The 22,244-nt window shown below is 42.8% G+C and overlaps 2 protein-coding genes across 6 annotated transcripts; both read left to right on the top strand.

Moving 5' to 3' along the window:
* Positions 1–185: 185 nt before the first annotated feature.
* usp5 (ubiquitin specific peptidase 5 (isopeptidase T)) lies at positions 186–11,808 on the top strand. 3 transcript variants are annotated; one of them, XM_042304482.1, is made up of 20 exons: positions 186–533; positions 1,157–1,285; positions 1,889–1,952; positions 2,289–2,416; positions 2,965–3,110; positions 3,471–3,655; positions 3,925–4,019; positions 4,373–4,566; positions 4,753–4,824; positions 5,582–5,672; positions 5,865–5,990; positions 6,094–6,247; positions 7,999–8,173; positions 8,517–8,605; positions 8,867–9,052; positions 9,419–9,562; positions 9,800–9,942; positions 10,221–10,371; positions 10,718–10,802; positions 11,026–11,808. In XM_042304482.1, the coding sequence occupies exons 1-20, from the start codon at positions 426–428 to the stop codon at positions 11,117–11,119; spliced, it is 2,559 nt and encodes an 852-aa protein (XP_042160416.1). In that variant the 5' UTR covers positions 186–425; the 3' UTR covers positions 11,120–11,808. The 3 variants fall into 3 exon arrangements, with proteins under 3 accessions (XP_042160416.1, XP_042160415.1, XP_042160417.1); XM_042304481.1 differs by having other exon boundaries at positions 190–533; positions 1,886–1,952; XM_042304483.1 differs by having other exon boundaries at positions 208–533; positions 1,886–1,952; positions 8,867–8,995.
* A 1,987-nt stretch (positions 11,809–13,795) lies between these two features.
* On the top strand, positions 13,796–21,068 carry LOC112223121 (hemicentin-1). 3 transcript variants are annotated; one of them, XM_042304478.1, is made up of 9 exons: positions 13,796–13,941; positions 15,252–15,300; positions 17,748–17,927; positions 18,097–18,234; positions 18,707–18,958; positions 19,044–19,148; positions 19,544–19,692; positions 20,071–20,138; positions 20,418–21,068. In XM_042304478.1, exons 2-9 carry the CDS (start codon positions 15,264–15,266, stop codon positions 20,485–20,487), a joined length of 999 nt encoding a protein of 332 aa, XP_042160412.1. In that variant the 5' UTR covers positions 13,796–13,941; positions 15,252–15,263; the 3' UTR covers positions 20,488–21,068. The 3 variants fall into 3 exon arrangements, with proteins under 3 accessions (XP_042160412.1, XP_042160414.1, XP_042160413.1); XM_042304480.1 differs by having other exon boundaries at positions 13,803–13,962; XM_042304479.1 differs by lacking the exon at positions 13,796–13,941 and adding an exon at positions 14,049–14,343.
* The last annotated feature ends 1,176 nt before the right edge of the window (positions 21,069–22,244 follow it).

Raw genomic sequence — 22,244 nt, 5'->3', positions numbered from 1 at the left:
AGCCTTTAAACATGACCGTAATTACTGAAAAGGTTACGTTTGATATAAAGCAGATGTTGTCTATTTTGCCTGTGCGTTTTATTGTATGTCTTTGTTAGAAGTTAAATAGCCAATTAATCAAATCTATATTAAAACGTTATCTGAATTCATACTTAATTCATGTTTCTCTCTCAAACGCAACATCGCATAATTGTGCGGTAGTTTATACTCTATATATTACGATTACCACGATACCGGGTGCGTGCTATACGCGTTCGGCCTTGAGTCCACACAAACAGGGGGGCATCAAGCCATTCATTGGGAGGAAGACAGAGAGAGGGGAAGAGCAATACAAACAGACAATATTCAAAGCTGGGGAATCAAAAGCTTGGGGTCCAAACTCAGGAACAAGTGGTCGACTGGAAGGCAGAATTAGTTAGTTTGAGATGGCGGAGGTAAGCGAGGTTTTGATGTCGGTGCTGTCCACAATTCGGGTTCCGAGGCCCGGGGACCGTGTCCACAAAGACGAATGCGCCTTGTCATTTTCTTCTCCGGTGAGTAACCCATCTTCTGATCGAACGTTATTAGCTTCGTATTAAACCTGTCTTTTTTTATATACACTTTTTCTTTGGGGCTGTTTTTTATAATTTTTATATGTGTATTACCAGTTATACAGCTAGCTAGTGGGTAGTTAGCTAGTCACAACAATAGCTAGCTAACGCGTTAACTAGTTTGCTAACGTTACTGTAGCTACATTGAGAAACGTTAACGTTAGCCAGCTAACATCTTTACCATTCAGCTAACGTTGGCAAGCTGCAGTAACCAGAGGTTGTCAAATAATTTCCGACTATCATCATGAACTCGCAGTAACGTTACGTAGTTAGCCAACATTACATTTCAAGTTTAACGCTAGCTAGCCAGTTGGCTAACTATGGCTGTCACTCGACGTGTCATTCCAACTGTTTAGCTAACTGACTTGCTAGTTAGCATGCTAGAAAATCACACTGTCATTTGTTGTCATGATAATCTTCAGTGTTATGAGTTGGTCGCGTGGGAAATAAACTACTGTACGGTTACATGTTGTTGGGTAAACTAGCAGCTGTCCAGTTACCAAGACAGCCAATGTAATGCCTAACCCTTTTTAATGTTCTCGCATTTATTTTAACTTTTTTTTTAGGAGAGTGAAGGAGGCTTATATGTGTGCATGAACAGTTTCCTTGGGTTCGGCAGCCAGTATGTGGATAGACACCACACCAGGAGCGGACAGCGGGCTTACCTGCACATCTCCCGGACCCGCAAAGCTCCGGTGAGTTACACGCTGTTCCTTCAAACCGTTTACTGAAGTCTCTGGCTGAGTCTAGCCAGCAGTAGAGGCACTTGTGGCGGCAGGTAGCCTAGCCAGCAGTAGAGGCACTTGGGACGGCAGGTAGCCTAGTGGTTAGAGCGTTGGACTAGTAACCGAAAGGTTGCAAGATCGAATCCCAGAGCTGACAAGGTAAACGTCTGTCGTTCTGTTAATTGAAAATAAGAATTTGTTTATATAACTACCAAGTTAAATAAAGGTAAAATAAAAATAGCGGCCACACAAACACATTGATACCAAATTTCAGTTGTTATCAAAAGTATTGACGGTACAAAAGTAATATAAGTGGCAGCATCTAATGAGGCCTGTTCAGCAGGTTTTAATTCCGTTTGGATTGCTCTCTATAAGAACAAATTCTTATTTTCAATGACGGCAGTGTGTGTCGTTCTGCCAGGGCAGGGGCAGAACGACCGATTTGTCAGCTCTGGGATTTGAACTTAAAACCTAGTCCAACACTAACCACTTGGCTACCCTGCTGCCCCACCTTTCTTGTGGATGGAGACATTCCACAATTCACTAAATTTGAACTGTCATTTTCCCCAGAAGGAAGATGAGGAGAACTCTGGATCCGGTGACCCACCCAAGAAGAAGCCAACCCGATTAGCCATAGGTAACAGCAGAGTTAACAGTAACACATTTTCAGCAGACAGGGCTATGAAGGTGCAAAGAATCCCGAGGCAGCCTTCAGGTAGCCTGGGTACCAGTCTGTTTCTACGAACATTCCAATCCTTGTATTCCATGTCATGAAAAGCATGTGTTTAGCATATGATAAAGAGTGGATTGATAACTAAACATACTGGTACCCAGGCTAGCCTTTAGGGATGCTGACACCAACATTTTCCATTCTATCCAGTTGAACCAAAACTTTCAGAAATGACTCTGCCATGATAGATCGATGAAGCTTATATCATGACTATTGACACTCCTCCTCCTCTCTCTATCTCAGGTATCGAGGGAGGGTTCAACGTGGAGCAGGAGCAGTATGAGGAGGAAGTAAAAGTCGTCCTCTTCCCTGATAGACAGGAAGTTGCAGCCGATGACCTCGCCACCATGCCGGACCTTGTGAGAGAGCGGGTGAGACACTTTGTGGGTGAACACTTCAAGTGTTGCCTCAACTTAGCTAATTATCTCTTAAGAGTGTTGTGCGTTTGTCTGTGTTTAGAAATAGGCCCTATCATTGCCATGGGCATGTAGTTTTGAATCTCTTCATTCAGTGTGTGCATAGGAAACTGACAGGATTCTGCTTTTTTTTTGTGTCAGAGGGAATGGTCTGGGAGATGGAAATTAATTATAATTTGTCCTCTGCAAATTGACCACAGCTAAGCCCAAAATAAATTGTGTTTGAAAATAATTGAGACACGATCACAAATTTTTGTTGTTGTTGTGGGGAATTACTTGGGAACAGATTTCCTGAAGTAAACTAATTTTGGCTGAATTTAGTATTTTTTGGGAACACTCCACCAATTATTATTTTTTTTTTTACAAAACTTTGAGGGGCAAAAAAAACACTAGCGGGAGGGTTCTGGCCTACGGGCAGCCTGTTGACGACCCCTGCTCTAGGTGTTACACTTCATAGAAATTGACCATGCATTCTTGTTGTAACCTTCTCTATATCCCTATAGGTATCTCTAGCCATGGCAGGGCTGATGTCTGCAGACTCAGTGTCTCATGCCCTGCAGGTGCAGCAGTGGGACGGCGAGGTGCGGGCGGAGTCCCGGCACGCCGTCGAACTCAAGCAGCTCGACAACGGCACCAAGATCCCTCCCAGGTGAGAGACTGGTTAGGCTAGGTTGTTGTTCTGAGCTGGCATTGGCTACAATGTTACGAGCACTCCAGCATTAAAGGAACTTACACGTTGACAATTTTCCTCCTTTTTGCTTCATAAATGTCCATTAATTTAATTATAGACTTGGACCCTATACAAGGTCTGATAGTGTAATTAATAGATTAAATAATGTATGTCAATATGTAGCCTAAATAAATGTTTCGGTGAATGATCGTTAATTCTCTATCAATCTCTCATTGTCCCTACATCTTCCACTCCACCATTTGATGATTCTCTCTTTCTCTCTCTGGCTCTCCCCACCCCTCCATCTTTCCCCCCTTTCGCTCCATCTCTGTCTTCCAGTGGTTGGCGGTGTGAGGTGTGTGACCTGCAGGAGAACCTGTGGATGAACCTGTCGGACGGAAGGGTGTTCTGCGGTCGCAGGTATTTTGACGGCTCCGGGGGGAACAACCATGCCCTCCTGCACTTCCAGCAGACGGGACACCCTCTAGCCGTCAAACTGGGCACCATCACCCCCGACGGAGCAGGTGATGACAACACAATACAAATACTTGGACACTTGAAACAACACAATACCTTTTTATTTACCAAGTGCTTGTCACTTGTCCCAATATTCCAGCAGTCACCAAATCCCTATTGAGAAGCTTACCCTTATTATTAAAAAGGGAAGATTAAGAAGACACTGGCAAGGAAAAGGACTCTGAGACTTAAGTCTGACTCGAAGACAGTTATAACTGGGTAAGAGGCTATATTCTTTGAGCTTTTGATGTCTGACTTGCTTCTGTGGCCTTTCCAGATGTGTACTCCTATGACGAGGATGATATGGTACTGGATCCAAAGCTCCCCGAACACCTGTCCCACTTTGGCATCGACATGATGACCATGGAAAAGGTAGGACTGCCGAAATCAATAAAGATACAGGGTCTCGATGGGCAGGCTCTCTCCTGCTGCAGTGTTGTGGTTTAAGGACTCTTCTTCTTTAGTGACAGACATTTTCCTTCATGAATAAGGACTATACTTTTCCGTACTTGCCGTACCAGTGTTTTAGTGACAAAATTATGTTCAAAGCTGGCCTGGCCCCATTTTAAATAGCTCATATTTATTGTGTTATAACAACAAAATGAGAGATGGGGCTTATTGTGAGATCAGTCCTCTCCATCTGGTTCATCTGTCATTGTCTTTCCCTCTCCGGTTCCTTCCCCGTTTCTCTTCTCTCTCTCCTCGACACCTCTCTTCCCCTGCAGACGGAGCATACGATGACAGAGCTGGAGATAGCGGTGAACCAGCGTGTGGGGGAGTGGGAGGTGATCCAGGAGTCAGGGGCCACCCTCCGGCCTCTGTCAGGCCCCGGCCTCACCGGCATGAAGAACCTGGGCAACAGCTGCTACCTCAACTCGGTCATGCAAGTCCTCTTCACCGTGCCTGACTTCCAGAGCAAGTCAGTAACCGTCTATCACTTCTACCTCTTAGTCTGCGTCCCAGATTCAACTCTATTCCTTTTCTAGTGCACTACTTTTGACCAGGGCCCATTGGCTCTGAGATACAGAGAAATTGAGACGGATTGTGAAAAGAGTGCTGGAAAATACTCACGAAACCCCTCTGTCATGTGTGTACCCCGCCTCAGGTACGTCTCCAACATTGACAAGATCTTCGATGAAGCTCCAAGCGACCCCACCCAGGACTTCAAAACCCAAGTGTGAGTTTCTACCAAATGCTGTTTCCCTCCCCCAGTGTAATATATATATATATATATATATATATATATATATACATATACATATACATATACATATACATATACATATACACATACACATACACATACACATACACATACACATACACATACACATACACACACACACACACACACACACAAAACTTAACGTTGTTAACCATTTCGTCTCAAACATAAATAAGGTTCATTAAACCTGCCCTTTCCCAACAACCTTGAGACTACACACACCTGCGTCGAAGTAGCACAGAGTCAGGGTTATAACACATGTGTATTCAAAGCTAGTCACACTGGCATACAACTGTTATGGCACACATGCATAGTCATTGGCACTGTGAGAGGCATGTGTTATGTTTGGATGGACAGTAGGTCATTGTCTAAAGGCCAGCCTTTCTCCACCAGATGTCATTAACTGTTCACTTATCTGAGCAAAAACAATCAATTTCTATGGCCACTGCTACCATTAGATAAAATACAGGGATGATAATTGTTAGCACTTATTTTTAAGTATTTGAAAAACAATGCAGGCTAAAAACCTATCTGCAGGCTTAGGACCAAATCTCCTTCAACACTTCCCAATAATTTATAAGAGTTTTAAGAAGTAGAATTTCTCCCGATGGATCAGTAATTCCTGTTTTTATTATCCTCTATTTCTACATTTTTAAATGGACTTTATTCCAATGTTGTTTTGGTGTTCAACATCTCTTCCTTATTTCAGAGCAAAGCTGGGCTATGGTCTGTTGTCGGGCGAGTATTCCAAACCAGCACCTGACCCCGGAGAGGGCTCTGAACCCAGCTCTGAACCCAGAGTAAGTGAATGGAAGCACTGGAAGATTGTGCAGAAGTTTTTCTTAAGTCAGAATGCTAGCAACCTGGCGCACTGGCGCCTCAAACACCTGCCTCCAAAATGACAAGATTTGTCCAGTTGTTTACATTATGCGATTGTATGTTCACTTTCCATGTGTATTGTCTAAATAACATTTTTTTTGTTTTGTTTCCAGGGTGACCAGGTTGGCATAGCGGCACGCATGTTCAAAGCACTTGTTGGGCGGGGCCACCCAGAGTTCTCCACCAATCGGCAACAAGACGCCCAGGAGTTCTTATTACACTTCATTAATATGGTGGAGGTAAAGTCATCCCATACTCATCCCGTTCCATCTTCTGTCATCAGATTTTTCCCTCCTGTCGTACCCCATTTTCTTAGTTTTGTTTTATTAACCTCCACTTCAGAGAAACTGTCGTTCGGGGGTGAACCCGTCTGAAGCCTTCCGTTTCTTAGTAGAGGAGAGGATCGTGTGTCAGCAATCACAGAAAGCAAAGTACACGCAGAGGGTGGACTACATCCTCCAGCTACCTGTGCCCATGGACCAGGCCACCAACACCGGTGAGGGGCTCAAGGGAAATGTAGTTTGTGTCAGCGAGTCTACTTCTGCTCCATCAACTGCCCTTGTTTTTTATTGAAGCCTCATTAAATAAGTCAACCAACAAGTTTTTATAAGTCAAATGCACTACCGTTCAAAAGTTTGGGGTCACTTAGAAATACATGAAATGAGTTGCAAAATGAATAGGAAATATAGTCATGATGTTGACAAAGTTGTAAATAATGATTTTTAATTGAAATAATTGTGTCCTTCAAAATTTGCTTTCGTCAAAGAATCCTCCATTTGCCGCAATTACAGCCTTATAGACCTTTGGCATTCTAGTTGTCAATTTGTTGAGGTAATCTGAAGAGATTTCACCCCATGCTTCCTGAAGCACCTCCCACAAGTTGGGTTGGCTTGATGGGCACTTCTTACGTACGGTCAAGATGCTCCCACAACAGCTCAATTAGGGTTGAGATCTGGTGACTGTGCTGGCCACTCCATTATAGACACAATACCAGCTGACTGCATCTTCCGTAAATAGGTCTTGCATAGTTTGGAGCTGTGCTTTGGGTCATTGTCCTGTTTTAGGAGGAAATTGGCTCCAATTAAGCGCTGTCCACAGGGTATGGCATGGCATTGCAAAATGGAGTGATAGCCTTTGTCCTTCAAGATCCCTTTTACCCTGTACAAAGCTCCCACTACCATCACCAAAGCACCCCAGAGCATCACATTGCCTCCACCATGCTTGACAGATGGCGTCAAGCACTCCTCCAGCATCTTCATTTTTTTCTGCGTCTCACGAATGTTGTTCTTTGTGATCAGAACACCTCAAACTTAGATTTGTCTGTCCATAACACTTTTTTCCAATCTTCCTCTGTCCAGTGTCTGTGTTCTTTTTCCCATCTTAATCTTTTCTTTTTATTAGCCAGTCTGAGAACTTTTTCTTTGCAACTCTGCCAAGAAGGCCAGCATCCCGGAGTCACCTCTTCACTGTTGACGTTGAGACGGGTGTTTTGCGGGTACTATTTAATGAAGCTGCCAGTTGAGGATTTGTGAGGCGTCTGTTTCTCAAACTAGACACACTAATGTACTCTAATTGTCCTCTTGCTCAGTTGTGCACCGTGGCCTCCCACTCCTCTTTCTATTCTGGTTAGAGACAGTTTACACTGTTGTGTGAAGGGAGTATTACACAGCGTTGTATGAGATCTTCATTTTCTTGGCAATTTCTCACATGGAATTGCCTTCATTTCTCAGAACAGGAATAGACTGACGAGTTTCAGAAGAAAGTTCCTTGTTTCTGGCCATTTTGAGCCTGTAATCAAACCCACAAATGCTGATGCTCCAGATACTCAACTAGTCTAAAGGGCAGTTTTATTGCTCCTTTAATCAGCACAACAGTTTTCAGCTGTGCTAACATAATTGCAAAAGGGTTTTCTAATGATCATTTAGCCTTTTTAAAATTATAAACTTGGATTAGCTAACACAACGTGCCATTGGAACACAGGAGTGATGGTTGCTGATAATGGGCCTTTGTACACCTATGTAGATATTCCATTAAAAATCAGCTGTTTCCAGCAACAATAGCCATTTACAACATTAACAATGTCTACACTGTATTTCTGATCAATTTGATGTTATTTTAATGGACAAAAATGTGCTTTTCTTTCAAAAACAAGGACATTTCTAAGTGACCCCAAACTTTTGAACGGTAGTGTATGTTCTTCATAAAATAACATTTATTTAAATGTAAAAAATTAATTGTCTCTATCAGAGGAGCTGCAGGAGGCTGAGCGTCGGCGCGAGGAGGCAGACTCGTCGGGAGCCCCTCCCCCCGCGCCGGTGCGCGCCTGTATCCCGTTCACAGCGTGCATGGCGGCGCTCAGCGAACCGGAGACTCTCACAGACTTCTGGAGCTCCGCCGCGCAGGCCAAGACCACCGCCACCAAGTATGACAACGCACACGATTCAGTCAGTCAATCAATCTAGCATCAGTTTCCCGGTCAATGAAATGTATTTCCCAACTCCAGTCCACGAGTACCCACCACAGCACAGATTTTTGTTATAGCCCCGGACAGGCACGCCTGATTCAACTTGTCAACTAATCATCAAGCCCTCAATGAGTTGAATCAGGTGAGTTTGTCCGGGGGGGTACAACAAAAATCTGTGCTGTTGGGGGGGCTGGAGTTGTAAAACACCACTGAATTAAATCATCCATCAATCGATGCATTTTCCTAGGGAAAATGTTGTTTGTAATTAGTCTCCCTCTCTCTCTCTTCATCCCTCTTTCAGGACCACCCGCTTTGCCTCTTTCCCTGACCACATGGTTATCCAGGTTAAGAAGTTCACTTTTGGACAGGACTGGGTCCCCAAGAAACTGGGTGAGTAGTCTGCTGTGTAAACAAGGTCTACATGATCTTCTGTATTTAATTGTATTGTCATTTACATACGCATGCAACATCTACACCTGTGGGTTATCACAGACGCTATCAGTTAAGTTCACGTGGGAAATTCCACTGTAGTTTCTTGACAAGTCCAAGGAACCACAGATGAAATGACTTTTCCATTAATGGGAGAACTGAAACGTTAGATTAATGTGGCACAGTCCCGGTCAACTAAATAATGTTTGTTTATCCCTGCAGACGTAAGCATCGACGTTCCCGACACGCTGGACCTGACTGCACTCCGTGGGACCGGCCAGCAGCCGGGGGAGGAGCTTCTGCCAGAGGTGGCCCCACCCCCTCTCATGACCCCTGACGTGGAGGTCAAAGGTATCCTGGGTTCCCACGGCAACGAGGAGGACGACTCGCTCTACTCCCCACTACTGTGTCAGTCTGTCTGTCTTTTCTGATCTTCCCTTCCTTCATCCTGTCGTCCCGTCACCATCTTTTCCTTTCTTCTTTCCCTCTTTTATGTTTTCTCCATGTTTTTGTGTTCAAACCTTTTTTTTGAAGTTTGTTTTTGTATTTTCAATGAGGTGATGTGGTGCGAAAGAGACTTGGTTTGCTCTTATTGTCCAGAATATGAGTTTAGTATGGTTTGCCAACGTGGTTTTATTTTGTTGTCCGTCTCCAAATGTCCAGTTTCTCAGCAGTTAGGTCCATTCATGACATCCTTATTGTTGCTGCCGTCTGTGGAGTGCATCCACATAATTAGACCCTGTCCCCTCCTCGCTCTCTATCTCTATCTCTCAGCCCCAGTCCTGGACGACTCCACCGTGTCCCAGTTGTGTGAGATGGGATTCCCACTGGAGGCCTGCAGGAAGGCTGTGTACTATACTGGGAATACTGGAATCGACGGAGCCATGAACTGGGTCATGGGCCATATGGACGACCCAGGTGGGATCAGTTGTGCCAAATACACCGTCAAACACGTGTCTGTCATGGATGTAGGGCTGTAAGTGGGTGGTGGTTGTTGAGAAATGTAAGTGATTTAATTAGATGGTATGGACTGCCATGTGTTTGAACGTGAAGTAGAACCAGTCAGTAATTTCCAGCAATGTTGTTACTCAAGTTTTACAATAGTAATTTCACGATTACATTCACGTTTCCTCCCCATCTGTGGATTGGCTGCAGATTTCTCCGCTCCCATGGTGTTGCCAGGCACCAGCTCGGCTCCCGGAACCACGCCCACAGAGAGCGTTTCTGAGGAGCACCTAGCAACCATCGTCTCCATGGGCTTCAGCCGAGACCAGGCCACGCGAGCACTGAGGGCCACGGTGAGACAGTGTTTCCCTTAACATTACTACCCTTCACATCTAGCACTGCTGTCGTGACAGCACTCCTTGATGTTGCTTCAAAGAAATAATACAAAAACTGCAGTGAGATTTCACACATGCTCAGTAGCTGTATTCACCTTGTGGAATTTACTGATATGATTAGACCTTTGGCACAATATACTCTATTCTAGCACACGGTTGAAGTTCACACTCATTTGTGCTGCTGGTCAGGTCTCCAACCTTTTAACCAAGTGGTCTCTCCTATCCCTCTCTTCCAGAGTAACGTCCTAGAGCGCGCCGTGGACTGGATCTTCTCCCACCTGGATGATCTAGAGTCCATGGAAGTTTCGGAGGGGGGCCGCTCGGCCGCCGAGAGTGAGGGGTCCAGGGAGCCCCCTCCTGGGCCTAAAGTCCGAGACGGACCTGGCAGTAAGTCAACAGTGAGAGGAAGGGAGTGGGTTCAGTTTGGGTTGGATGTTTGAACATATTTTAATATTCTCTTCAAGCATCTTTTTTTGTTTTTTGAAATTATAAGAACAGGTATGCACTCCTGGAAAACAAAGAATATACTCCTTTTTTCCCCCCTCAACATGTATTGGTTATTGACTTACTCTTTGTGGAAAGCATATTTAAATGTGTTTTGACAATACGCACAGACTCCCAATTGATTCCATTTGCAGTATAGATGTACACTGTCACTGATGTCTCTTTGCATGTCTTGTTTTTTCTCCCTCCTCTATTCCCCCCCACTCCTCTCCCTCCCCCTCTCTTCCAGAGTATGAGCTGTTTGCCTTCATCAGTCACATGGGCACGAGCACTATGTGCGGCCACTACGTCTGCCACATCAAGAAGGACCAACAGTAAGCGCCATCCTCTTTCATTTCATATAGAAGAAACCACTCCTTTATACACACACTTGATACATGAATGTCGTTCTACTTAATACCCCACTGCTGTGGCGCATGGTGTTGCTATTGAGATTCTGTGGCTGTAACAATCTCGACAAAGCTTTAAAGTACTTTTTCTTGTCTGTCTGTCTGTCTGTCTGTCTGCCTTTTCTCTTCCCTCTTCTCTCACTCACAGGTGGGTTATCTTTAACGATCAGAAAGTGTGTGCCTCAGAGAAGCCGCCTAAGGACCTGGGTTACCTCTACTTCTACCGGAGAGTCACCGAGTGAACGGAGGGGGGCAGAGTTTCACTTAGGGAGGGGAAGAGGGTCGCTAACATGTACACACTGTCACACTGAGCTACTAAGAATGCTCTGACATAAGCTTCTGAACTGACAAATGTAGGGTTTAAATAAATACACTTTTCCTACAGCTATGTACGCAGACACAGGCAGGTGGAATGGATGGGGTGTTTAAAGGAGAAGTGTCTTTTTTCAATTTTTATTTCACTTTTACAATAAACACTAGTGTTGGTGGAAGGCTGCTGGTGTGTTCACCCCTTCTAAGTCTATACTCATCTTGCAACTGACACCAGTCAACTCATAATAGATACTGGTATCATTATACAGTGTCTAATGCAACAATGTTCCCACCCCCCTCTTCCCTGAACAACAAGCCACTCATCTCTTATTGACTAGCATATGTTGTGTTGTCAATGCTTCTTAAGCCAAGCACCGCCTCCCTTCTCTCCCCCTTCTGTGTTCCGACATGGCATTTTCATAAGTTCGGCATCCACAGTAATAGAGAGTTAATATACAAAAAAATGTCATAAAATGTGTATTAAAAAAACCTAAACCAAACTGGTTGTTCTTTCAAGTGTGGTGAGGGTGATATCTTGGCGTAGTTTTGTTTATTTTGTTAAAATAAATAACTTTTTGTTACTTCTGCTGTGACAAAATAAAGATGTCTTTCTGCTGCCCCTGCTTGTTGTGTGATTGTGTTGAGATGGATGTGACTGGTCCTCTAGTGGCCCTGCTGCGCTGGGTCCTTACATTCAGGCTCTTACTGAAGAGCCAGGGACACCAGGTGAGTCATGGTGCTCTGCACTGGCTTCAGGCCACAGGCTCAATATCTTCCTGAGGTTTGTTACATGACAGGGACACATGGTGAGAGTGCAATCATAGGTCCTGTCTTCATCACAGGGTGGGAGTGGGATCATTGTGTGGCTTGGTGGGGGGTTAAATCAAATCAAATTTTATTTGTCACATACACATGGTTAGCAGATGTTAATGCGAGTGTAGCGAAATGCTTGTGCTTCTAGTTCCGACAATGCAGTAATAACGAACAAGTAATCTAACAATTCCAAAAAAACTACTGTCTTATACACAGTGTAAGGGGATAAGGAATATGTACATAAGGATATATGAATGAGTGATGGTACAGAGCAGCATAGGCAAGATACAGTAGATGATATCGAGTACAGTATATACATATGAGATGAGTATGTAAACCAAGTGGCATAGTTAAAGTGGCTAGTGATACATGTGTTACATAAGGATGCAGTCGATGATATAGAGTACAGTATCTACGTATGCATATGAGATGAATAATGTAGGGTAAGTAACATTATATAAGGTAGCATTGTTAAAGTGGCTAGTGATATATTTACATCATTTCCCATCAATTCCCATTATTAAAGTGGCTGGAGTAGAGTCAGTGTCATTGACAGTGTGTTGGCAGTAGCCACTCAATGTTAGTGGTGGCTGTTTAACAGTCTGATGGCCTTGAGATAGAAGCTGTTTTTCAGTCTCTCGGTCCCAGCTTTGATGCACCTGTACTGACCTCGCCTTCTGGATGACAGCGGGGTGAACAGGCAGTGGCTCGGTGGTTGATGTCCTTGATGATCTTTATGGCCTTCCTGTAGCATCGGGTGGTGTAGGTGTCCTGGAGGGCAGGTAGTTTGCCCCCGGTGATGCGTTGTGCAGACCTCACTACCCTCTGGAGAGCCTTACGGTTGAGGGCGGTGCAGTTGCCATACCAGGCGGTGATACAGCCCGCCAGGATGCTCTCGATTGTGCATCTGTAGAAGTTTGTGAGTGCTTTTGGTGACAAGCCGAATTTCTTCAGCCTCCTGAGGTTGAAGAGGCGCTGCTGCGCCTTCCTCACGATGCTGTCTGTGTGAGTGGACCAATTCAGTTTGTCTGTGATGTGTATGCCGAGGAACTTAAAACTTGCTACCCTCTCCACTACTGTTCCATCGATGTGGATGGGGGGGTGTTCCCTCTGCTGTTTCCTGAAGTCCACAATCATCTCCTTAGTTTTGTTGACGTTGAGTGTGAGGTTATTTTCCTGACACCACACTCCGAGGGCCCTCACCTCCTCCTGAGGGCCCACACTCCGAGGGCCCTCACCTCCCCTTAATTGGTTGATATCAGTTATACCTGACACCATACTGCATTGTGACTCATTTTACTTGGCTGTTACTAGGATCTTCAAATAACTAATTTAGTAGTCTTTCAGGTGTGTATATCTTCATGGCCACATGCATGGAAGACCCAAGGCCATCCCATTGATTAATATCAGTTTTGCCATTCGACTTATTTGGATGATAGACTATCCGACATTTATTTTCTTTAATAGCGTGGTTTTATGAGGTCGATTTTTAAAGTAGGCTACAATTGATAATGCAAAAGCACATACTATATTTACATTAGACGTTCAGGCGGTATCGCGGTCAAGTTCACGTTATAAAGGATATCACAAAGTATGTCACGATACTTGTTAGTTATATGCAGTCAGTCAGCGCAAATGCAATGTTTCCCATATACAGCACATTTTGTAGATTGCACCTTTTAATAGTAAGGAGCCCATTTCCCATGAAGTTGTGTCACTGTGGTGGAAGGTAAATACAGAATAAAAATAAGGGGTTTGCAAAGACGCATGCAGGTAGCATGCGGAAACCCACAATCTTTCCAAAGTGCAGAAGTTTTTTCTTCGATCTCATTCTGCTCTACTGTCACTATCCTCAACGCATACTCATTAGTGTATTGTCGCGTAAGGATTTTTTTTCTCCGATTTTTGTAACCTAAGACGTTTTGAGAATCCAGTTCAGGTAAATTACAAATCAGATCAGGTAATATTAATGTTTCCGTATGTTTTGTCGGAGCTAGTTCAGTTACATGGGCTATATAGGTTGTTTTTTTTACCCGGAGAGGAGTTTTATTTGTATTTTTTTAACGTGGGAAATGCTGAAGGCAAGAGGGAACGGATAATCAACCTTTAACAGTTGAATTTAGACACAACTATATTGCACAAATCCATTTTTCTGCACGAAGCCAGCCTAAATATTTTGGTTTCATTTTGTTAAAACACTCCCGGACCGGACTAAAATTTGATTAACTCAGATGCTTCTTAGTTGGGGTGTGGGAAGAGTCTGACTTCAGGGAAATGGCAGTTAATACACTGAATTTAGACTACCAAACGTATATTTAGACCGAATCACCATCTCTTCAAAGTAAGTTACTAAATATAGTCCAGTTTGTGACACTCTCTATGAAATGGGAATTTATATTATCTGTAATTTATTGTAGTGAGCTTTGAAAATATTGATATATGTCGAGTGTTTAAAATTCATTAAAATGTTGATGATGGTAGTATGATTAACTAAAGAAAATCTACATTTTCATCAAGTTTTTTGGCATTTTTATGTTTACTTTTTGAAAATACAAATATTAACAGACAAACACCAACAAATGTCAAAACTGATAGGTAGATGCAAAAAAAAATCGTTTCAGCCTGTGAGGCCTGGCCTTAAAACTGTTGAATCACCACGATCAAGTAGGCTATTACAATGTTCCATAACACACAAGGAAATGTAGGATGTTTCATTAACTTGAATAATTATATGTGTAAAAAATAATAGTTATAGCAAATGAATCGCTCTTTATCAATAGTATATCAATTAGAAATTGTAGCATAGGCTTTTATCGAACAGGCATCTACGTTTTTAACCATGCTTTATTTGTTAGGCTACTTCTTTGCAAATAAATCAACCATAGATTAACCGCCTACTCAATAGCCTACACAATATCAAACAATAATTGTCTGTAGCCTATCACTGTTTGTGAGTAATCAAGGTTCGATAATACATCATGATAATACGAATCTAAGAATAATTTGGCTACTGCATTTTTGTCAATTTCAAAATTGTGGTTAGAAACCACAAGTTCGCTCAAACAGAAGCACATGTAAGAACATAGTCTAGATTAAACTCTACTTAGAAATGTACTTAAGCCAAACAAACGTTTAAGATAATTTTTATAGAATATATTTGACATTTTAGATGTTTCAAAAGTGTCAATCTCTCCTTAAAATGTTCTATGCATTTTGACTGCAAGAATGTAATTTACATTTGTATTCCAGATTTCAGATAAAATGTCCAAAATGAAGACCTTGTCCTGGTTTGTGTTTGGTGGGTAAAGATCTACACTACATGATTGAAATATTAAAATGTTATTGTATTCATTTTACTCTTACTTTGACCCTTCTCTCTCACACACACGCACACACACCCCTTTTTCTCTTCTTTCTCTTTCTATTACATTCAAAGGGCGTTATGGGCATGGGAAACATATGTTTACATTGCCAATGGAAGTGGAATAGACTATTAACAAAATCAAATCAAATCAAATTTTATTTGTCACATACACATGGTTAGCAGATGTTAATGCGAGTGTAGCGAAATGCTTGTGCTTCTAGTTCCGACAATGCAGTAATAACGAGCAAGTAATCTAACTAACAATTCCAAAAAAAACTACTGTCATACACAGTGTAAGGGGATAAAGAATATGTACATAAGGATATATGAATGAGTGATGGTACAGAGCAGCATAGGCAAGATACAGTAGATGATATCGAGTACAGTATATACATATGAGATAAGTATGTAAACCAAGTGGCATAGTTAAAGTGGCTAGTGATACATGTATTACATAAGGATGCAGTCGATGATATAGAGTACAGTATCAACGTATGCATATGAGATGAACAATGTAGGGTAAGTAACATTATATAAGGTAGCATTGTTTAAAGTGGCTAGTGATATATTTACATCATTTCCCATCGATTCCCATGATTAAAGTGGCTGGAGTAGAGTCAGTGTCATTGACAGTGTGTTGGCAGTAGCCACTCAATGTTAGTGGTGGCTGTTTAACAGTCTGATGGCCTTGAGATAGAAGCTGTTTTTCAGTCTCTCGGTCCCAGCTTTGATGCACCTGTACTGACCTCGCCTTCTGGATGGCAGCGGGGTGAACAGGCAGTGGCTCGGTGGTTGATGTCCTTGATGATCTTTATGGCCTTCCTGTAGCATCGGGTGGTGTAGGTGTCCTGGAGGGCAGGTAGTTTGCCCCCGGTGATGCGTTGTGCAGACCTCACTACCCTCTGGAGAGCCTTACGGTTGAGGGCGGTGCAGTTGCCATACCAGGCGGTGATACAGCCCGCCAGGATGCTCTCGATTGTGCATCTGTAGAAGTTTGTGAGTGCTTTTGGTGACAAGCCGAATTTCTTCAGCCTCCTGAGGTTGAAGAGGCGCTGCTGCGCCTTCCTCACGATGCTGTCTGTGTGAGTGGACCAATTCAGTTTGTCTGTGATGTGTATGCCGAGGAACTTAAAACTTGCTACCCTCTCCACTACTGTTCCATCGATGTGGATGGGGGGTGTTCCCTCTGCTGTTTCCTGAAGTCCACAATCATCTCCTTAGTTTTGTTGACGTTGAGTGTGAGGTTATTTTCCTGACACCACACTCCGAGGGCCCTCACCTCCTCCCTGTAGGCCGTCTCGTCGTTGTTGGTAATCAAGCCTACCACTGTTGTGTCGTCCGCAAACTTGATGATTGAGTTGGAGGCGTGCATGGCCACGCAGTCGTGGGTGAACAGGGAGTACAGGAGAGGGCTCAGAACGCACCCTTGTGGGGCCCCAGTGTTGAGGATCAGCGGGGAGGAGATGTTGTTGCCTACCCTCACCACCTGGGGCGGCCCGTCAGGAAGTCCAGTACCCAGTTGCACAGGGCGGGGTCGAGACCCAGGGTCTCGAGCTTGATGACGAGCTTGGAGGGTACTATGGTGTTGAATGCCGAGCTGTAGTCGATGAACAGCATTCTCACATAGGTATTCCTCTTGTCCAGATGGGTTAGGGCAGTGTGCAGTGTGGTTGAGATTGCATCGTCTGTGGACCTATTTGGGCGGTAAGCGAATTGGAGTGGGTCAAGGGTGTCAGGTAGGGTGGAGGTGATATGGTCCTTGACTAGTCTCTCAAAGCACTTCATGATGACGGATGTGAGTGCTACGGGGCGGTAGTCGTTTAGCTCAGTTACCTTAGCTTTCTTGGGAACAGGAACAATGGTGGCCCTCTTGAAGCATGTGGGAACAGCAGACTGGTATAGGGATTGATTGAATATGTCCGTAAACACACCGGCCAGCTGGTCTGCGCATGCTCTGAGGGCGCGGCTGGGGATGCCGTCTGGGCCTGCAGCCTTGCGAGGGTTAACACGTTTAAATGTCTTACTCACTTCGGCTGCAGTGAAGGAGAGACCGCATGTTTCGAGGGATATAAACAAGGGAACTAAAAACCATCCAAAATTAACAGTAAACATTACACTCACAAAAGTTTTAAAATAATATGTGCATTTCAAACGTTATATTGCTGGCTATGTACAGTGTTGTAACAATGTGCAAATAGTATGAAAGGGAAAATAAATGAACAGATATCTCTCTCTATGGATTCAATTTCAATTCAGTATGCTTTATTGAAATGGAAAGTTAATAATAAATAATAATACCAAGTAACAGAAGTACTTAAACAATAATAAAGTGATTGCAGTACTTTCTCTCCCTCTCTTATTCTCTCTCTTTCTCCGCTCAGCCCTGTGTATTCTCCATGTGGTGGGTGAGGTGATCTACAAGAGAATTGGTCTGCCTGTCAATATTTATTGTGGAGTCAAGACCTCTAACAAGGATGTTGAGTGGAGACATAAAGCTGTAGGTGGAAGTGAATCTGTGTCGATCATGGGCATGAATGGGAAGACTGGCAGCCTGCGGAAAGGTGGATAGAAGAGAGCTCATTATAAAGAAATAAATTGGTTATTTCATGAAAAAGTAGCAGTGACAATACGTGTTTCCTAAAATACTGCAGAGATCATATGAAGTATAACAAATGTACACATGGCGTTTTGTACGTGTTCATTATAGTCCTTGTCTTTTCCCCGTGTCAGGAAATGCTCCCATGGTTGAAAGAGCGAAAATGAAAGGGGACAAGCTGGAAATCTCTGCTCTACAGGGTGGTGACGCCGGACATTACATCTGTATGGTGGACGGGAAAAAGATGGATCACAGACTCGACATTGTCACAGGTGTCACTCCACATAGGGGTTATGGGGGTGTTTAGCAAGTGAATGTGGACACCAGTCCTGCAAACTAGCAGTTTTTATAGCAGTGATAATGAAGTGATATTATTATTGCTAGTACATTTGAATGACACCACCCAAGCAGATCTGGGTTCAAATACTATTTTGAATGCTGTATCTGTGCTTGATTGAGCTTCCATGTTGCAATGGAACCAATAGAAACGTCTCAAAAGTGCAATCCCCATCCACTTAGCACTCCAGGCAAGCTAAAGCTAATATAATATTTAAAATAGTATTTAAACCCAGGTCTTCACCAGAGGCAAATTATAATGGAAGAATTCATGTGGCGAAAGCTTCCATGTTCAATTTCTCCCCCTGTCTCTTCTCTCCCTATCTTTTCCTCCTCTCTTTCTTTTCATACTCTACCCCTCCCTCTTTATTTCCCCTCTCCCTTCCTCCTCCCCCCTGTCTGTACCAGTCAATGTCCACCCCACCAATGTCCTCATCCAAGGCACCAATGCTATCCTCGAGTGCCAGGTGACCGGAGTGGATCCCTTGCCCAGTGTGGAGTGGCTTAGTCCAGGTGGAATGGCGGCAGGGGCCCCTGTACGACCTGGCTTTGGGAATGTCTCTTTCAGCTCTGTGGCCCTGTCAGACACAGGAGAATGGACATGTCAGATTACTCAGAATGAGAAGATACACAAAGAGACTCAGACCATCAATGTGAAAAGTAGGTAAAAGGTGGTTTTGGTAGCATCCCCAATACAATCATGATAAAAATGAAAATAACAATGCTTTTGTCTTTTCTCTCCCAGGTTTGTTGACTGCTAAGCCCCTCTTGCCGGTGAAGGGCCCAGATGATGAGCAGGGGCACAGTGGACCTAACTCTGATGTAAAAACTGTGACAGCTTGCGATCACTGTGAGTATCACTACTTTATGAACACTGTATACTGATTCATAGTTTTATTTTCATCATGGTAAAGGTATTGGAAGCTCTTACTTGATTCAATCCCTCCTTGACATTGGTCAATACAGGGTGGGAGGAGGGGTTGTTGAAAAAGTAAAAACAACTAAATACTTGAATGTTTCTCATTAATCTAAAGTGATTCAATAAAATCAATTATTCACAAAAGAAACTATGGTACATTCTATCTCCACACCATTTGACAGATAGGGAACAAATCCTAACTTGAAAAACCAGTGTGAAATGCCCAATTTCGAGTCAACTGTGCATTGACGTCAATACGGAGATTTTGTAGTGAGTGTCACTTCAAGGTGCGTCACTGGGGCGCTCCCTGGTTGTGTGTCTCTCAGGTACCAAAGGCAGCCAGCAGCCCGTTGAGGGGGTGTCCATGCTGGGCTTAAGCCTGTGGGTGTGGGTGGCAGTGGGAGCAGGATGCTTGGTCGTGGTCTTACTCCTGGTGACCATTGTTCTCCTGTACCACAGGAACAAAATAATTAAGGTAAGAAGACAGGCAGGAGGGGAGGGAGGGATCAATGAAAATGTCACTGCCAAACCTATAACCCAAAGTGATCTATAAGCAATATAATATAAGCAATATTTATATATATATATATTTTAAGTCTGTACAGAAAGCTGTATTGGTCTGCTAATACAAGACTAGTAAAGGCCCAGTGCACGCACTACTGGTTTGAGAGAAAAAAATGTTTTTTTATTTATAACTTTTTTAAATTCTGATTTTTCAGGGGGTGCTGCAGCACCCAGACTTCCCACAGCTATGTCTATAACCCAAATAAATATTCATTTAGTTATATTCAAGTGGAGCAAGTGCTTAACAGCAAATGAAAGAGAAAGACAATACTTTTTTTTTCTCCCTCAGAGAAGAGCCCGGAAGGTGAAGAACATCAGAGAGCCCTTGAAGTCCAACGACTACTGCCAGTGTAACCGGTAGCTACTCTATTGCTATATCTAGTAGAATCATGGAAGGGAATTTGTATTCCTGAACGGTCACATAGACCAGTGGTTTTCAAACCTCCCCCTTTACAATTTGTTGTAGCTCTGAACTAGCTCACCTGATTCGCCTATTCAAGTGCTTGATGATTAGTTTACAAGTTGAATCAGGTTTGCCGGCTATGGAAATAATAGTTAAAATACACGGAACTGTGTAATATAAAGTAGTTAGTGATACATTGTCAAGTTTAATATTGTAACACATGTATTTCATAGCACACTAGTGGGTCCACCTCGGAGGACACAGAGAGAGAGGCCTTTGGCTGTACCACTGAAACAGCGCTGATGGAGCGGAGCATTATGGGCTGGAACAGGCTTGATCGACGACACAGGGTGGAAGGAAAAATGAGAGAGAGAGAGAGAGAAGTAGTCTTATACAGTTAGAGTGACCCAAGGGAGAGAGAGAGGGGGGGGGGCGTGAGATAATGTAAATGGGCTTATGTCTATTTCAAAAATATGAACGATGAAATGATGAAAACTGAAAATCACGTGTTGAAGAAAGAAACAAGCAATGTTATTCTTACCTATGTTATTGAATGTCATCTGACGTCTTTCCTGGCATTGTACGGCCATCCTCTAATGCATTGCATCTTTGTACTTAGATAATACTCAATGATTATTCATTTTCACACAAAGCCGCAGATGTATACCGTACGGTTTTCGAAGGCTTTTGCAATGATTCTTGCTGTTATATTGTTCAGCGTGGCCTATTTACAGACGTTACAATTTTGTCAACTTTATGGCTACTTTTTTTTTTTTTTTAAATACCTGCTTGTTAAGTTATGAATTGATATGCCCGTTCAGTTCATGTGTTTTCTTGTTGAAGGGAATGAAGATCATAATAACCAATAAAGCATATTTTTTGGAGTCTTTGTCTCACTTTTAATGAGTATACTTTTTACTTAAGTCTTTTTTACCACTTACTTCAGCCTCCTATTACATACATTCTAGTGGCGTTGTCCGTGGTTATGTTTCACTTAACTGGTGCAGTAGAGTGCAGACAGCTGTCAGTAACAATGTAGACTCCAACCATGTCGAGTTATGTCTTGGGAGTGCGAGTCTAGTAAAAAACAGTATTTATGTGTGTCTGTGTGTGTAAAAAAAAAGTACCAAATTGTCATACTTGAGTAAAAGTAAAGATAACTTGATTGAAAATGACTCAAGTAAAAGTGAAAGTCACCCAGTAAAACACTACTTGAGTAAAAGTCTAAAAGTATGAGGTTTGAAATATATTTAAAACCTCTAAAAGGTTAGCTGTCTAAGCTAACATATGGAATTGTTTTAAGATGGTCATACCATTGATCGTTTAGAATTTTAGGACCCCTTTAGGTATCAAAAATTATTAGAATTTGTTTTATTTAATAAAATATTGAATTTGGCCTTTACAACTATAGCCCATAGAAACGCATTGAATAACACATTCATAAATGGCAAAAAATAAATATATTTGTTTTTTTGGACACATATTTAACCCCTTATTTTTCTTGGCACAAAACTACCTCCAAACTTCGTGACACTTGTGGGGGTCGTAGGGAAAAACGGAGAACACGATCGTGTTCGTTTGTCTCCCCTTTCCATAATAGTGTTTAAAGGCCAAACCGCTCGGACGCTACACACGTTTTTGTGAGAAGATCGATTTTTGTGATGTTTCCTGGTCTGACAAACACGGATGTAGCTCGGCCACCTTCTACCGCAGATGTGGAAAGCCGACATAGGCAGACGCAGCCCATGCAAAAACGGAATATCTCTGCAGAAACTGATATCTCTTGCTTAAACTGACAGATTTTTTTTATTGTTTTAATGTTTATGTTACTTAGATTGAAGCACGGGTGTTTAAGGATTAAGTGTCAAAAGTTGTTTTTTTTATTTAAAAAAGGAAACGTAATTGCTAAAATATACTTAAGTAACAAAAGTAAAAGTATTAATCATTTCAAATTCCTTATATTAAGTGAACCAGACGGCACCATTATCTTGTTTTTTACATGTACGGATAACCAGGGCCACACTCCAATACTCAGACAATCCTTTACAAAAGAAGCGTGG

Source organism: Oncorhynchus tshawytscha, linkage group LG23, assembly GCF_018296145.1.
Source record: "Oncorhynchus tshawytscha isolate Ot180627B linkage group LG23, Otsh_v2.0, whole genome shotgun sequence".
NCBI classification, from domain to species: Eukaryota; Metazoa; Chordata; class Actinopteri; order Salmoniformes; family Salmonidae; genus Oncorhynchus; species Oncorhynchus tshawytscha.
This window is presented reverse-complemented; position numbering and strand designations above follow the sequence as displayed.

Excerpts from the sequence above, each read along its gene's own strand:
- usp5 (XM_042304481.1), top strand. The coding sequence starts at position 426 with ATGGCGGAGGTAAGCGAGGTTTTGATGTCGGTGCTGTCCACAATTCGG. Across the intron at positions 2,417-2,964 it reads CGGACCTTGTGAGAGAGCGG|GTATCTCTAGCCATGGCAGG; the intron begins GTGAGACACTTT and ends ATATCCCTATAG. Across the intron at positions 6,248-7,998 it reads GGACCAGGCCACCAACACCG|AGGAGCTGCAGGAGGCTGAG; the intron begins GTGAGGGGCTCA and ends TGTCTCTATCAG.
- LOC112223121 (XM_042304478.1), top strand. The coding sequence starts at position 15,264 with ATGTCCAAAATGAAGACCTTGTCCTGGTTTGTGTTTG. Across the intron at positions 18,959-19,043 it reads TCAGACCATCAATGTGAAAA|GTTTGTTGACTGCTAAGCCC; the intron begins GTAGGTAAAAGG and ends TTTCTCTCCCAG. Across the intron at positions 20,139-20,417 it reads GACTACTGCCAGTGTAACCG|CACACTAGTGGGTCCACCTC; the intron begins GTAGCTACTCTA and ends TGTATTTCATAG.